At 35.5% G+C, this 18,462-nt stretch overlaps 1 protein-coding gene across 1 annotated transcript in view; it reads right to left on the reverse strand.

Annotated features, from left to right (window-relative positions):
• Positions 1-3,660: 3,660 nt before the first annotated feature.
• FGF10 (fibroblast growth factor 10) overlaps positions 3,661-18,462 on the reverse strand; it is a gene marked incomplete at both ends in the record, with an annotated part of 80,983 nt that continues 66,181 nt past the window's right edge. The window contains 2 exons of the mRNA XM_081230804.1: positions 3,661-3,858; positions 8,088-8,191. Coding sequence (XP_081086930.1) covers positions 3,661-3,858; positions 8,088-8,191 — 302 coding nt within the window. The remainder of the gene's footprint in view (positions 3,859-8,087; positions 8,192-18,462) is intronic.

Genomic DNA, 18,462 nt, shown 5'->3' on the forward strand with positions numbered 1-18,462 from the left:
GGTTTTGGGCTTTGGAGTTGGAAGAAATGAATTGGAGGCAAGCGGTAGCCAAGCAAATAAAGCCAATCAGAGGTAAGAGTACCGGAGAGGAAGAGGATTTTAGTTGCTTCATGTCTCGGTTCTGGTGGAACTCAGAATTGCCCTTTTCCTTCCAGTATCTTTCCAAAATACGCCTCTTTTTTTCTTACAGCTTAATTTAAGTTAAAAAAAAGTCCTGTCTAGTGAAATAGACAAGAATCCTTAATCAACAGGATACTTGTTTGCATGTGAATGTGTTACTTCTAATGCTCTAGATATCTTCTCTTAAATATTTCATGGCTTCCTACAAATATCTTTATTTAAACAAAGTTTGGAACAGCTAAAACATTCCCTGATAAGGCAAAAGTAATTTTTATTTTTGCTGAATAATCATAAAACCTGAATTAAGAAACATCCAAATTATTAGAACTGTGCATACTAATGATGATCTATTTAAATAGTGTCCACAACCTTGCTTGGACCCTGGACCCAACTTGCATTATTATGTACTTTTTTCTCTCTACTTTTCAAATCAAACTCATTGGCTTACTCTATCCCCTTGAAATCAGATTTTGCAGCCTCCTGGCTTTCCTCCAAAAGTCTTTCATTGTTTCACAAGCCATCCTTGTTTTTAATTCATCCTTCTTTATCCACTGTGCAAACTAGGTGGACCTGAATACTTAGGAAAAATTGCAAGCATTTGGTTATTATTAGAGTAGGGATAGCTGACTCACACATGTAAAACATTAAAGAAACCTTACAAATGTTTGAGTGATTTTTTTTCTGTTGTTGTTGTTTGGGCCTGTGGGGCATTTAACCACATCCTGCCAAGCACACAACACATGAGCTTCTCTCTTTATTACCAGGTATAGTTTTAGGCTAATAAAACAAACAAGCACAATATTTTCATTTTCTTTTCCCAGCATTTTTATTGATTCATTTAAATGTAACATACTATACACTGTTCAGCCTTTTGGGAGGTAGGAGGAGGGAGGGAATCTATATCTTTATGAGGGGTCTCCTCGAAATCAACACTCAGATGGACAAACATTTGTGGCTGACGCACCTTGACTTTGTAGCCAGGGGTCACACTTCCTACAGAGACAGAACCCCCAAAATCGTGATTTTCTTTTTAAACATATGACATTTAGGACTGGAGCAGCTTTTCCTTCAGTAGCACAATCCAGCTGCAAAGAGGACCAGAATTCTAACCCAATACCAAGCAAAGATGCCATTTTTAAATGTGGAGAATCTCAATACTCCTTACCAAACGGTTTCTGTCTTTCTCTCTGTCAATGTGTGTGTTTTGGGGGTGAGTCAGGGGAGAGGTGAAGGAAATGTTTTCTGTTTTTGGCTTCTGCAAGCTTTGATACATTTTGCTAGAAGCTGTTTTACTGTTGTGAGTACTATAATGATGACTGTTTACACATAGTCTCTTGGTAATCTAAATGGCTATGTGAAATACGAATCCAGTTTGTGCCCTATTTGCTGTTACCATGGTCATCTAATACTGTATTTGTCTCACCAAACATTTAATTTTGGTTGTGGGTGGTCCATGTTCATGTGTCAGGTGCAATTATTATTTTAAAATAAAACATTAAAGATAATCTAGTTCTCATAGGAATGCATTGCATTATAGCTCTCAGACTCAGTTACCAATTAAATTTTAACAGATTCCAACCACAAAATTAAACATTTTTAGAATCCCATTTGTCAAAAAGCAAGTTGGAAGCCAAGTACCATAAAATGCAACTTTAGCCATAAGGCAAAACACTCTGCCTCAAATGCATTTCCTTTGAAATCCCAACTTTTTAAGGAATGAGAAAAATATGACCTTTTATGGGATTACTTTAAGGGAAAGTTTCTTAATAAAGCTAATTCTTAAATAACAGATTAACTGGAAGTGCTGGTTAAGCATTGACACAATTAAGTTATTAGAGAGGATCACAACACACCAGTCTTTCTAGAGGTTAAACTTTAGTAAAAAGACACATTTAGTGAGTCTTTCCTTTGTACCAAAATACTGTGTCCAAACAATAAAAATAAACAGACCTTTTCAAAACAAGAAATACGAAGGTAAAACTGCAGCATCAATACAATCTTATAGTTATCACTTAAAGTATTTAGAGCAAATAGTATTTTTCTACACTTTTAAAAATCACTACAGACACTGCAAATAAGGCTTATGTATTTATTTAGTGGAATACTATGTGATGATGACCGGTACACTCTTATGTACTGTTTTCTATACCTGCTCTAACAAAATGAATTTCAATAAGGTTACATTATGGAACCTTCCAAAGCTCTTTAAATTTACAGAAAATAAGTTTTATTGGGTTTTGTAAAGACTAGATCATACAGCTTGAACAGCTTGAACAGGTTTCAGTATATGGTTACACATATACCAGAATATATTTGCTCAGTTTAAGCCCCTTGGAGGGTTGCACTTCATACCAAATTCTTTGATAGTTCCTTTGGGGGAGATTCACTATGTGAGACTTATAAAGTGTTCTTATATATGCAGACAGCCTCTTCATCACTTACCACTGTGACATATAGCCAAAAACTCATTAGTAAATAATGAGGCTAGGCTACTAAAATGTATGTAACAATTAATTTTCCTTCTTTTAATATCTTGGAGACCCACTGATGTATTGAAAGAGAAGAATTTGGCCTTCTGGTCTATTTCTTAGGAAAGGAAGCCTTAGGAGTGATGTATGGTTTTAAATGATGGCAAACATCTCTCACTCAAGCCATGCCATAGCACTGTCATATTTATTGTTGATGATTCTTATGGCAGAAGTGCAGATTAAGTCAACTGATAACACATGGGGCACTCACACTCTTTCCCCGATTTTATCTCCTACTCTTGAAGTGTTTGCCAAGTTTTAAAAACACTTTGTCATGAACATGCATGTGGTGTGCTAAAGAAAAAGAAAAGGTAAATCAGAGGGCAGCTGATGAGGATACTCTTTAAAACCCCAAAAGATATTTAACATCCTATTAAATAAATAACTTAGAAAGAAATAGAAAGGGATGAAGGCAGAATGCACAAGCATACCATACTATTTGTTTTGTTAGAACAGTTTTACACTACCATGTTTATATTTTTTAATCCTATCCAATTCTTCCATGATGCCACGCCCAAAGCTCCTTTGGTTGTGCATATGATATGACCCAAGTGCTTTCCAGTAAATGCTTGCGTGTCTTACTGCTCATTGAATCATTAGGCTTGAATGAGCAATGAAAGTCTTTGATATGAGTTCGTATTCCATAAATAACTTTCCCGAAGATCATTCAACAGACTGTTCCTTGTCCTTTAAGTTCTATCTCAGAGGTTAAAAACAAAAACATAAACAAAAACTTAACCCAAAAACTCAGCCACAATATTGTTCACTTAGGAATAACTTCCATCCCATCTGATCTGCTTATATCTCAATTACAAAGCAGGACACAGAGCTAATTAAGAGAACATCATATGTCAGCAGAGAGTACAAAAACCTTCAAAGGCTTCCTTTCTTTCAACCAAGCAGATACTTGCAATGTGTCTTTTCCTTTTGAGCTACTATCTTCACGAAGAATACCAACTATGCCTGGTAAAAGAGCCTTTGGTTATACTGCATCCACAAACATTGCCTTCCTCTATGAGTGTACCACCATTGGAAGAAAATGAGCTGAGGTGTTTTTCCTTCGTGTTTTCTGTCCTCTCCTGGGAGCTCCTTTTCCATTCAATGCCACATACATTTGCCTCCCATTGTGCTGCCAGTTAAAGGATGCATAGGTATTGTATCCGTTTTCCTCAATCCTCTCCTTCAGCTTACAGTCATTGTTAAATTCTTTCTGCAAGGGAAAAACAAAATCTTTTATTCCTATGGTGATGATACTTGATTCTATTTCACACAAACCATCCAGAGAACTCCAGTTCCTGGGTTTTATTTACTGTTGCCATCTGTACATAAGTTGTGCACTTAATACAGAACATCAACAACAGAAGAGTAAAACTCATAAAGACAAAACAGGTTCTACATTAGAAGGCATGTGATTTATTTTAATCTATCATCATAACCACATATTGGGGCCCTTTTAAAAAGCTGATGTGCTTTGAACATGACATGTTTAAGTGCCTAGAATGATTGTTAAGAAGCAGGCATTCCAGTAACAATATTTGTGATGAGCCAATGATAAAGAATGTTGTTATAATCCTTTTTTTTTCAGAGTAATAACTGGGGTTCCATGGGAAAAATAGAATTACAGGAAAAAAGTGGGCTTATCAAGTTTGCAAATGTTATCTACCTATAAATCCACAATAAATCCACACACATTGATAAGAAAGCAGATCTTAAAGCAAAACCATAATAGTTCTAGATAACCAAGAGGCCCTGGGATTGAGGGATGTCCCTCTCTTCCAAATACCAGATTTCTCAATTTTGTAAATTATTTACAATTTTCCATAACTTGGAATTTTGACCAATTTTACTCTGAGGTTTAGGAATAGTTGAACAGTAGGACATGAGACAACCTTGCTTTGTAAATTTCCATGTCAAAGAAACTATAAATCTGGTGACTAGCACTGCTTATATTGTATAAGCCTGAAGACTTGGATCCTGGGAAATTCCACTTTACAGACATAGTCCTTTGACTTTGTTTCAAGTGGCCAAGTTTTTTAAGGGGATCTTTTGTGACAAAAATTGATAACTCATTCATTTTAGAAATCCAGATTCTCACTCTGGAGTTAATAACGAAGAGGAGATACCTCACTAATCTCAAAACTCTGACTTCAGAAATATCCCTTTCCCCTTATATCCAAACTAAAGCAGTTAAAAAGCTAAGGAATTGGGGCTTTTGCTCTTCTGGGTCTATCTTCTCTATGCAAACCAAGGGCATTGTAGGCATCTTTCAGCTGAAACTTCTACTAGGCAGTTCAGTTTTTCACACCTCAGCACTTTTGGACATTTTGACTAAATTCCCAATTCCTGAATGTGTGTATATTTAAATATCCAGGTTTCTGCAGGCTAGATCCTAATTTTGAACATTATCACAACTGGAATGAGCAGGTATATTTTATGTTAATGTTACCAGTTTAAGCATTGTTTTCTGGAATTTATCCTCTGTGCTTCTCTTCTATAAAAAATATTTAAATGTAATGTTCAAGTAATGACATATTTGGTTGAAAGTAAGAAGGAAAGGTAAATTATTTAAGGTAATGATTTTAAAATAAAAATTACGCATTAGAGAAGATTTGAATCCTTAATTTAAGTTTATTTGTTTTCTATTTATTCATCTTAGTCTGTCTAAAACTGTATGTTTTTCAAAGCAGAGAGGGTTTTTTTTTTTTTACATGAATAATTGTATTTTTTTCAATAAAGAAGGCGTATTTTAGAGACTACAGAAGGATTGAGGTTATTTTAGCTGATTTTATATTTGAAATGGAGCTATGTATAAGAAAGTAGGAATGGATGCTAAATTATTTTTCCTCCCGAAAATTAATTTATAGAACAATGTTTCTGAAAGTGAATTACACCTGTATCAGACCCCTCATCTCAGGTGTTTTGAATATTTAGACTATTGGTCAAATTTTTATATCAGAATCTCTGGAGGAGACCTAGGAATCTATTGTTTACAGCATTTAGGTGAATCATAAATATTAACGTTTAAAAAAAAATCTAGGCTAGAGCAAGATCTCAAAAGTAGGGTTTTGGTAGTTTAGAAAAATGTTTTGGATTTCCTCAGGATACCAGGGAAATTTCTTCGGTTTTTAAACCATGGCCTACAAGGGCTTGTCCTCTATACTTCAGTTTTATAATCTATTTACTTAGTTCCATCTGTCAGGAGAAAACTCAGTATACAATAGTATACAGTAGACACATTGCTCAGAGGGTGAATAATGAAAATATAAGAGAGATAAGTTTCCCAAAAGGGAAGCGAGGAAAATATTCAAGAGACCAGAATATATAGTGTTGGTTTAATCAGTCCCTCTGGGTTTTTGCCTAATTGCTATTTTCAAGAAGGCTATGGAATCAATGGAAATTATGTGAAAAAAAAAAGATAGGAATTATAAGAGTTTGTCACCTGATATACAGAATATATAGGATGTATACTCATCAATTTTTTTTTTTTGGTATACCCTTTAAATGCAAAGTTCCTAGTCCTATTCTGCCCTGAATAGGACACTGAATTTGAGTAGATTTTTAATTTAATTTTGAATAAGCCATACTTTTTTACTCTTCCTGGTGGTAATGCAAAATTACAGTAACAGTACACTATGGTTAGAGAATGAGCTTCTTTCTGAGACAGGCTGAAAGTGGAATGCATTGGCTATGATGGGCTGAGCTACTTGGAAAGGTAGTTAGGTTAATGCATTATGCTATTCCATGCTGAAGAAATCATGTGGGACAAGGCAAACCCCGTCCTCTTGAAGTCCACAATCTACTGGGAGAAGAGAGTCAACAACAAACACATTATTGAGAGAAGTATCTGATAGATGCCATTGTATATCATTAAAATGGTATGATGTGATAGAAAGCAAATGAGCATCTACATAAGAAATAGAGAGAGAATGAAATAATCTATAAGCCTTAGATCTCAAGAAGAAGCATAGGCACAGTGTGTGAGCTGTGTTGGGATAGAAGAAAAAAGTGGGGGAATGGAAGGAAAAGTATTAAATATTTTTATGACAGTTCATTTGAGAGCTATCCATTTTTCCTTGATGTCACCTTTTTAAATAAATATACTTTATCAATTAAAAATTATTTCAGTCTTTTATTGCAATTAAAAATTTTATATTTTCTCTCTCAATCTAAATTTTTATTAACTTTTACTTTAAAGCATTGGTTTTGACTATGCATCAGCATTTCTTCAAAGAATATGTGCCTGGACCACTTACTCAGTAATTCTTATATAAGAATTAGGAAGGGAAGGGACCTCGGCATGTTTATTGAAAAGAAAAACAAAAAATGTCTCCAAAGTGGTTATGCTGTGAACTCCCAAATGGAACCACTTTTTAAAATGGTCCATTACTCTTCTAGGCTCATTAGTAGAGCCACCTATAATGGAAAAATTTAACTAAAATTTTTCTGACCCCTTCACCCAAAAAGCATTTATCGTAGTCAAAGAGGCTCACCCAAGCTATGCCTGACTCCCCAATTATAAGTGGATCTGATATGAATGAAATACAAAGCTATTGTATGTCCAGACCAATGATGAAATCAATTTCCAGTGACTCTCAAATTGTGGGTACCATACCAGGAGCATTAGGGAAACCTGGGACCTTGTTAGAAATGCAAAGTCTTACAGATTTAACTGAATCAAAATCTGGGAGTGTGTTTTAAAAAATCCACTGAGTGATTCTGACACTTACTTAAGTTTGAAAGCTGCTGGCCCGAGGTAGGCACTGCAATCATCCTTATACTAATCAACACAATAAGTTTATTTACACATTTTAAAGTGATATTCCTTGATACTTGCTCTGGAACACAGGGATGTATGTACTCAAAGTGCTGGCTGGGTACCAGCTCCGTAACTGAATTAATCATTATTGTTTAGGTAAATAAAATTCTGGAGTTGATTGAACAGTACAGAAAATGTTGAATTTCCTGATGTGTCTCCCCATTTCTCCCCAGACTTTAACGGAATACAAAACACCCACGCCCTTGTTTTATCTTCAGCTATAACACATACACACAGAGTATGTGGTTTTCTACTCAATCCAAGATCTTCGTTTTCAATGATTCTTCCCCAAGTTGTCTGCAGCAACCATGACAATCTGACCAGATGCTTCCGTGAGAGTCTGACTGGTTAGCTCAGAGCATTCAGAATATTAGCATTCAGAGCACTGACTGATGAATGCCAGCAACAGTCTGCGTGGTAGACTAATGGGTGAACAACAGAGGAGATTACAGAGTTGGAAGAGCTGCCTTGCCAGCCCTTGAAACACTGGTGACGAGCCCTCTGTGGTTCTATTTACTAGCAATAGAATGATAACAAAACTATTTAATGTCTGGGCTAAACATTGCAAAACTGTGGTAATAATTTACTGAGGTGGATTTTTCAAATAAAAACAGAATACTTACTGATCCATAGAGTTTCCCCTTCTTGTTCATGGCTAAATAATAGTTGCTGTTAATGGCTTTGACGGCAACAACTCCAATTTCCACTGAAGTTATCTCCAAGATACCTAAAATATACAATTCAAAAGGCTAAACTTAAAGAGTCACATAAATTTAGTTGAAAGAAAGAAAAATCAGAAGAAATTATTGTTTATTTTTTGATGCCTCCAAAATCAAAAATTAAAATAATTGGGGGAAAAAAAACCCAACCTTTTCCACTGTGCCTAAAAACACAGCAACAATATGGAAAAAAATAGTAAGTCTTTAAATGAATTCCCTTGTATTTTACTCTGCTCATATAGGGGAAAATATTGTTTTAATTAAAATGTTTCCTTTGCTAACTCTGCATTTTCAACCCCATAAATATTGAAACAGCTCTGCTCATCTTAGCCTAGGTTTCACAAAAACTTATCAGAGCACACATCTGTACTATGGTATTAAATTAAACCTATAGCATATGTCAATAATATGTCAGATTTACTTCAACCTGTAAAAACAGTGGTAAACTGTTTCTTCTTTGTAGGACTCTTAGATAGACTAAATCTCTTGGCTACATTTAACTGATAAATTTATTTTTGGCAAATGTGTTGACATTCTGAAATACTGAGGGACTAATCCCAATATACACATTGTCTTTAAAATAGCAGAATCACTACTCTGGGTTGGGAGAAAATCCATTCGTATTTTTTAAAGTTTTAGTTTCTTGTTTCCTAGAAAGAATGAAAAACTAAGGGAATTAGGAACTGATAGACAAGAGATCTTTTCCCCTAATAAACAAGTTTTGGTTGGTGCATCTAAAGATAATTTTCTCTGAAAAGTTGGTAGGTGAACTATCTACTTAAAATGTCCACCTAGTTTAGGTTAAGGAGACCTCAGGTCCTAAACCTACTTCTTAGTTTTAAACCCTTGGGAAAGCTTTCTCAGGGCAGAGAAGCAGCACTGTGATTAGCAAAGGTCTCTGAATCCAGACTGAATTTGAATCCTGGCTTTGCATTTAGTAGTGAATGACCACAGGAGAAGTCACTGAACTGCTTACGTCTCAATTTCATTTGCAAAATGAGCAACATATTAGTATCTCCCTTATAGTTTTGTGATGATTAAATGAAATAGTACATATAACATAATTAGAAAAATAAATTAGAAATTGCCTAGAGCTTACTGCCTCCTTAATTATTATGAGAGGAAAGTTTTCCTCCAACAGTTATAGAGTTTGAAGCTGCTTCTTCAACAAACTGTGTAAATTCTGAACAGAACATACAAATTCCCACTGGCTTAGCCCATAAAATCTGAAAGCCAATATATGTTATCATTTATCCTGTACTTACTATCATAAAAAACACCATCCTAAATGTGGTCCACAAATTATGTTTATACTCTTCCTAGAGGGAAAGAGTGTCTTGTTCTTAAGACATGGACACCTTCTTTCCTTTCTTCACAGGTTAACAAGCCATGTCATGGTCAATAGAAATGCTTTCATGCCCCCAAAGCAAAGCTGACATCACTAGAGAGACTTGTGCCGGAACTACATACCATAGAACATTCTGTTCCTATATTCTACAGGAAGCCTGTGACCTAACACAGCATGCCTCCTCATTAATAGATTGAAACAGATCTCATTTGACAAGCTTAAACAAGGAAAGATTGTGAAGAGTGAGGGAGACAGTATCTGTATTTTTTGTTTTGTTTTATTGGAGTATAGTTGATTTACAATGTTGTGTTAGTTTCAGGTATACAGCAAAGTGATTCAATTATATGTATGTCTGTGTGTCTGTGTATATGTTCTTTTTCAGATTCTTTTCAGTTATAGGTTATTACAAGATATTGAATCAGTATCTGTATTTTAAACATCCCTTTTCCTTAGACTGGTAGTTGCCCTCAAGGTACAAACACATACACACATTTATTTGCACATTTTAAAAAGTACTTTCTTGTACTTTATTTCTTTAATTCTCCTAACAGTCATCTAAGGAGGTATGATTATTCTCAATTACAGATGAAAAAAATGGATGATACTGAGGTTTCATCCTCAGTATGAGATACCTTGTGAGGTATCTCACAAGGTGATAAAGTGACATAGGTCTGTAATGAGGGACCCAACACCTACGCCTCTCACTTTCAGACTATTTTGCTCTCCATCTCTGACTATTTTTCCTCTCCATCATATCTCCTGCTTCTTTCCCATTTACACAAGGGAATTCTGCTAGAAAACCAACTGATGTAATGACTCATCGAGATAATAGTCTTTAACAAATTAATATGCTTTTCCTCCCAAGGATCTGGCAGGCCACAGAGGATGATGCCTGAGTCTCAGAGAAGGAAATCTAATATACTTTATTTATGTCACAAGCAGAAGTTATAGAACAAGGTAGTGATAAGAATCTGGGGCAAAATATTTAGGCTGCTATTTGCTTTGCCTGCCAAAAAGGCAAGTAAGTACTATCAGTAAATTATAAGGTGTTCCCTATGTATGCTTTTGTAACTGGAAATTGTTAGAATGAAAAAGGTTGATTTCAGCAAAGAATTTAAGATTTTTGAATGTGAACAAGAAGTAGTGGGATTAAGTTATAGTAACAGACTGAGTTGGCAGAAGCAAAAATGTTCTGGTGTAATAAATATTACCAAATCTTTGATTATTTCTGAGAGTGCGCTGCACATGGTAGGTCATATTTATGTTCAGAAACCCTTGGGTTTCTTTCTGCTTTACACAAAATAGGAACACAATAGTCAAAGAATTCATCAATCAATTAACCATTTTTCTTACTCTGCAATCAGTTAAAGCTAGCTTGAAAAGGTTCAGTATGCTTCAAAATAGAAAGAGGAAGACCTCGATGATTTAAGTCCTTTTGAGTCCTGAAGATGAACTTTTGGATCCACCATATGTCAGTAAGTCATAATTTGATAATCTTGTGAGTAATCGACAGTGATGACATGTCTTTATTGTAAATATCTGTGAATGTGTGGGAAACTTTCTAAGGAACTCAAGTCTAGAGGACTTGCCTATTTTTTCATGAAGAATCTCTCCCATATTCTCTGTTCTTTGGTGAGGATGATCAAGTTTGCCTATAAAAGTATTTTTGGAAAGTATGTTTGACCATTGTTGGATTAATAACTTATAGTTCTATGGGTGTATAATTTGATGCAAAATTGAATGCCAACTGAAGGAAAGCCTGTCAGGGGTAAGTGAGGAACAAGGCAGGAAGCTGTTAGAAGTAAGGTTGGGGAGTTGTCAGTCTCAAGTTATCAGCCATCTTCTATAGACTCTAAGGATTTTGGCAAATATGAAATATTTAAACTAAAAATATATAACTTTTAAAAGAACATATTAGAGTAAGCCAATTTTTAAAGCAAATTCCTTTAATAATAACAATAGATTAACTTTATTTTGAATTGTATTTGAAATCTTAAATAATAAAGTTTGATAATCAATAAAACAAAAATGATTGTGACAAAAATCAGCTCCTGTTAATTGGCAAATTCTACCTAATGAGGCATCATCACCATAGTAATGGGGAGGATTTTGCAAACTGATGAACTCCAAATGGAAATAACCTAGACATCATAATTTTCATGTAAATCAGTTATTCTTTTAACTTTAGGACAAGAGTTGTTTTGATGAACCACTGAGTTGTCAGTCTGAGGATGTAGCCATTCAAAAGCATTTTTCTCAGTTTATGCTACTCATCCTTCTCCAGAAGAGAGGGATCTGACCTGTTTTCTCTCCAGCAATTACATTTGACCAAGACTACTCTTTTTGGGCTATGATAATAAACAAGCTATTGGCCTAGATAGTAACTTTCTCCTTAAATACCTTTTCATGGATATAACAGGAGAAAGAAAGTAAAAGTCTTTTAAGAAAATGGATATATACAGGGGGGAAGTTAGATGTAAAAAATAAATGCAAAATCCCATTCTGCTCTCCTAGATAAGCAGAACATGAATATATAAATAAATCCTGGAAATTATTTGAGTAAATTAATTCTGCTAGCATGTACCTAGCACCAATGTGCAGGGCTTGTGTTAGCTCTCACGATGGAGGATGAAAAAACAAACGAGACACCATCTTTACCTTCAAGGAGTTTTAAAACTGGGTAGGATAAAGACAGCAATAATTTAAGTAATTACAGCACAAAGAAAATGTATTAAGTGCTCTATTAGAAATAAAATATGTTGCCATGGCTTTAAGTAGTAAAGAAGTCATGCTGAAGAAGGTGGTTGGTATTTGAGGTGAACCTTTCAGTGGGTAGGATTTTAATAGGTGGGAATGGAAAAGTCGAGGGGAACATTTTAGGTAGAGAAAAGTGAAAGAGTAATGAAAGGCATGGAGGAAGGGAAAGAGCTCAGTGTGCGCCTGAGCCACCATTGGCTCTCCCCACCGATTGCACTTTGTGGGGGACACTCAGTAAAAGTAAAGGTTCTGCCTCATTGAGTAGCAGTGATGCTCTCCCGGGTAAGGAATGTACTTTTTTTTTTTTTAATTTTTTTAAAATTTATTTATTTATTTATTTGGCTGCATTGGGTCTTCATTGCTGTGCACAGGCTTTCTCTAGTTGTGGTGAGTGGGGGCTACTCTTCGTTGCAGTGCGCAGGCTTCTCATTGTGGTGGCTTCTCTTGTTGCGGAGCATGGTGTCCAGGCACGTGGTCTTCAGTAGTTGTGGCTCGTGGGCTCTAGAGCTCAGGCTCAGTAGTTGTGGTGCACGGGTTTAGTTGCTCCGCGGCATGTGGGATCTTCCTGGAGCATGGCTGGAACCCGTGTCCCCTGCATTGGCAGGCGGATCCTTAACCACTGTGCCACCAGGGAAGTCCTGAGGAATATACTTTTCAAAAAATTTATTGTGAAACTTGGAAGTAGTTCAATAAATGTCAGAGCCTTATGAATTCAGAATCAGTCACATCTTACTTTTGTCTAAACATTTTAACTCAAAATAGATATTAATGTTATATATAGTTTGATAGCTTTAGTCAATGTGCTGAAACATATCATAACCAGTATAAGATGATACACAAATTCTATCCTAAGTCTCTTTCTTCCCCATGAATTGTTCAGTGGCCCGAATAGTTCTATTATATACTAATATAGAAAGACCTATGGAGTGCCTTGGCTTGTTGTCATATTTACACCGTATACCTCCGAGATTATGTGACCATACCCAATAGTGAGGGGCTAAATGGCTCCAAATATGGTATTCAGTTTAGAATCACTGTGGGTCTATCTCATTAATTGTGTATCTTTCTCAAAGAACTGTAGTAATCATAGTGGTCTTTTAAAGAAAATTATTAGAACAGTGCGTAATTCATAATATGTGCTCAATATGTATTTATTGAATGAACAAATGAATTGTAAGTGGTCAGTCCAATGACTGGCTGAGGAAAGAAAAACTGGGTATTCATTAAATAATTTCTTTTTCTTTTGACAGTAATCATCTTTGAAAAATGATGAATTAGTAATTCCACATCCAAATTAAAGTTAGAGGAAATGCCAAAATGTGTGCTTCAAACAAAAGTTGGTGAATTATAAAATATAAATGCTTATTATTCCTTTTAGGTAAATTATAACAAAGGCAATGATAAGGATTGTTTTACCTATTTAAATACTTTTATCCAAAGTACTATTCTATTCTCAAAGTACTATACTATTCTAGAAAACACTTGATTTTTAGATTTCAAAAGTATTTTAGAGAAGCATACATTTTAGTCCACACAGAGGGATTCACTTCCATATAGACTAATTTTCTAGGTAGCTAAAGTTTTTCAGCTCTCAGGCTTTATTTATTAAAAAAAAAAACTTGGCTCCTAAATCTTCAAGTTCACTCATTTCCTTGTTCATATATGGAGACTACTAGTCACAAGTTTGTTTTTCTTGATGACATTAGCACTGATGGCTTTCTCTGCTGTGAAAGTACATTGCTCTCATGAGCTTCTACATTAAACTGCCAAATTAATATGTGATCTTGTTAAAATTGAATGAAAAATATGAGCAAGGTTTGGAGATTTTCTTTTCTGAGTACAGGACATGAGGCTTTATGTAGAAACCTTAGTATTTCTTTTTGATAAGCTCTCAGTTATATTCTGGAGAGTGGATATCTACACAAGTGTAATGTTAAAATTCTGGGGTAAACATAAAATATATAGCTTTAAGTCTAGAACAAACTGCATTTGTTTCATTATAGACACAAAATTAGATATTTTTATGTCTATGATGAAACATGAAATTTTTCTTATGTAGTAAAAATTATAACAGTGAATTCGCAAATAACTTAATGGAGCATAATTTTGCTTTATAAACACTAGTGTTGAAAAAATTATACAGAAATTATTTCAGCTGGTAGTTCATTTACACCCTTGAATTTGTTGACAACTTGATTCCACTCATGGTTCTTGAGCATAAAATGCTACTCTATATCTAGAAAGTCCAACAGATTCTAGGTCTGCATGATCATGTCCAGAAAAAATACAAAGTGGTTTTCAATAGCTAAATAATTGTCATCATATTAATTAGAAATATTTCAAATAATGTTTTCACCTCTCTTTAATGTGAAACAGAGCTAAATTAAGTGAAGCCTCGACACATTATGTGAACTGTTGAACTCCCACATAGCACAAAGGACTTTCCTGAACACTGTGCCGAGACTCAGTCAAACTTTACCCTGGCTTCCAGCCTCACTAGGCTGTGTCCCTAAAGGTGACTCCAGCCACCATGCTTAAGAAAACACAACGCTGCCAAACTGAATTGTTCCAGCCCCCCTTGCCAAACTATTTTCAGTAATTCTCCATTCCACTCCCTTCTGTAATGTTCCATTTCCACATAGCCACTAGTCTCTTTTTTGTCCCCCCTCTATCACTTCCCCATAATCCCTTTTTACTCCCTCTCTGTTCTCCCTTAAAAACTTCAGTCACCTTTGTCTTAGTTGGAGTTGAGCTCAATTAATACTCTAGTCTCTCTCCATTACTGCAGTAGCCTAAATAAAATCTGTCTTGTAACCTTTAACAAGCGTCTGGTGCTGGATTATTTTGTTTGTTGGTTGGTTTGACAGTTATGTGAGATTAAAAAACATCTCACAAGGATTATAGAGTAGAAAACTGTCACCAAAGTCAGTGGTAGCCTATGCAAGCAAAATAGTTCACAACTGGTAAGTGTAAAAGGGAAGAAAAGTATGGCTTTTTGAAAACTGGGAGAGGAAAGTGCCTAGCTGAAAGGTAACAGAACTATGTTAGTACCTCTTAGCTTAAGGGTCCACATGCTTTACACTTGTTTGGGATTGCATATTTGCTTGGCGACCCTAGCTTAACTGTACTGAAAGAATGTCAAAATGTACCTGAGTAATTGCTGTATACTGAGAGTAACTGGAACAACAGCAACATTCATGATATTAATTTTAATTTTGTATCAGCTACTTATTTTCCCATCTCATTTCTCTCCATCTACACCCCCTTCTCCCTCTCCATCCTATCCTATCTCTGTCTCTGTCTCTCTTACACACACACACACAAACATGATAGGCAGCTAATAACCACACACACACACATTTTTTAAAGGAAATAGCAAAGTCACATTTCATGCGATGAAATTAATAGAGGAGGCACTTAGGTGTAAATGAGAGGGAAATTAGTGGTAGCTCTAAAAAGCAGAAGAACTTGGCTTAATAGCTCTGCTTCTTAACTAGCTGTGTGATCTTGGATAAGTCAAGACTCAGAGTCTTGGTTTCCTCATTTGCAAGTTGGGGCTAACTGCCTACAGCTCATAGGATTGCGTAGAGTCTCAGACAGTGGATGTTGAATAGATATTTACTGTCTGCTGAGTCAGAATGGTGTCAAGTTAACCAGTCTTCTACACCAGTGGTTCTAAAACTTGATCATGAACCAGAATCACCTGGAAGGCTTGTTTAAACAGATTGCTTGGATTTTTGATTTGGTAGACCTGGGGTAGGGCCAGAGAATTTAAATTTCTAGCAATTTCCTAGGCAGTGCTGATTCTGCTGGTCCAAGGACCACACAGTGTTTTATATACTACATTCAGAGACACAGTAGGCCTTTGGTATAAAAAAGCATTGACAGAAACATGTGCAGAGAAGCAAAACCACAAATGGAAATAGATGCAAATAATGGTAGCAACTTAACATCAAAATAAAATTGTTAAAGAATGTGGAAAGAAGTACTGGGTTTTTCTTTTGCTTGTTTTTGATAGGTGTGGGATTCAACATCTGCATAACTGAGATAATGTGGATTTGGAATTCATGTACAAGTATAGTACATTGTTGTCTATAGTTAGTTTTTTGAAGACTTGCAATAAGATTATTATCAGAATCTTTATTTTCTTCTCCTCAGTAAGAGTGTGGACATGCTGGTGGAAATGTAAGTACCTTCATCTACCCCTAAAGAAGTATTTTATAGGCATTCTCATAGGGCTAATTGTGTTGACACTCTAAGAATTAAATGACTGTATGGCTCCCTTAAAATTATGCTGATGGCCAAGAAATTGTTACAGATCTGTAGGGATTCACTTGATCTCCCACCCTCTAGAATAATCTCACTACCTTTAAAGGGAAGATACAAGAGTGGGCTAATCATTGATCTAGATCTGGTCCACCTTGTACTATTATAGACTCTGGCTGCCTTTTCAACATAATGCAGTAGAGCTATTTAGTTTTTCTATCAGCCACAGTTCTTTCAGATATCCTTGACATTCATTTAGAATTGCAGACAGAAACAGGACCTACATTAGCAGATAATCTTTACCATCCCTATATCAGGAGATATATCTTTGCCAATTTGCTACAGTACAAAATGACCTTTTACATTCTCATAGGGTAAGCTCAGTGACTAGCCTGGTCTTACTGATGAATATGGTGGCAAATTCTAACACATTTCTCAATTTAAGGCTATATTTTAATTGACCAGTATTGTAATTTAACCATTGTCATTGACCTAACATTAAAAGTATCAGAAGCAACACAATCTAGAGACTTTATTCCCTAGTTATAAATAAATTTTAAAGTGTGTTAGAGATTCATCTCATTATTTTTTATTTTTTATTTTTTTGTGGTACGTGGGCCTCTCACAGTTGTGGCCTCTCCCGTTGCGGAGCACAGGCTCCGGAAGCTCAGGCTCAATGGCCATGGCTCACGGGCCTAGCCACTCGGCAGCATGTGGGATCTTCCCACACCTGGACACGAACCCGTGTCCCCTGCATCGGCAGGCAGACTCTCAACCACTGCGCCACCAGGGAAGCCCTCATTATTGTATTTTTATTACAAATGAAATGTGACTCTGAGGTCTTCCACGATGATCATTAGTCAATAAATATTTGCAGATGGTCATCTAATGTAGCTCTTCATGACACTGTACTAGATCAATAGATTTAGTAAACTTAATATTTTCTAAGTTTTTTTCCTCACTAGCAGAGTTTTTTTGGTTGTTCATTTAACTTTATTGCACTGTGTCAGGACATAGACAATTACTAATATTGTAACAGTGCTGTGTTTTCAGACATTACTTCTGTGTTCTCAGGGTAGATTCACAATGAGACATAAATTACATGTTTCTAAGAATAAGAATTTATTTGAAATTCTTGAGAATTTTCCATAGTAAGTACTGATATAACTTTAATTTGAAAAATGAGAAAAAAATGTAAGCCTAATTTTGCATGAAATAAAGACCTAGAAAAGCTTGTGTGCCTCTGGAGATAGGAGCCCTCGCCCTACTTCCAACTAACAGTAATCCTGGAAAAAGAACACTGGAAATACTAACATGTTTGAGTCGTTTGCTGTGACCCAAGATAATTGACATTGGATCCCATTGTACAGTGGAATAAATGGTGGGAAATAGCATAAAACAAAAAGAGAGGCTGATACACTCAGAAAAGCCCAGCACAATGCATTTGAATGGTAGGTAATAAGGCCATAATAAGGCAGAAAGTAAATACGGAAAATATTTCTTCTTGAAAGGTAAAGTTATTTCTGTATCAGAAAATATATTTATATATAAAGTTATCAAGTTATTCCCCCCCCATTTCCTTTAGTAAACAAATTCTTCAAAAAATTCTAAAATGTTAGAATTCCTGATTTCAGAATTCAGAATTCCTGATGCCTGGGCATCCAGCCACAGCCCGCTTTGGCCCTACTCTTATTATGTCTCTGGTATTTCACATTTGGGGCAAAAGCCTGAGGGAATCCTTATGTGGTTTATGTCTCCTCACTGAGCATTGGAGGGAAGGAAATTTTCTTTCTTTCCTTCTTTCTTTCTTTCTTTCTTTCTTTCTTTCTTTCTTTCTTTCTTTCTTTCTTTCTTTCTTTCTTTCTGCTATTCTGTGTAGAAAGGTTGGTCTAAATATCAACCATGTGA

Source organism: Mesoplodon bidens, assembly GCF_964165515.1.
Source record: "Mesoplodon bidens genome assembly, chromosome: 4".
In the NCBI taxonomy this organism is placed as follows: domain Eukaryota; kingdom Metazoa; phylum Chordata; class Mammalia; order Artiodactyla; family Ziphiidae; genus Mesoplodon; species Mesoplodon bidens.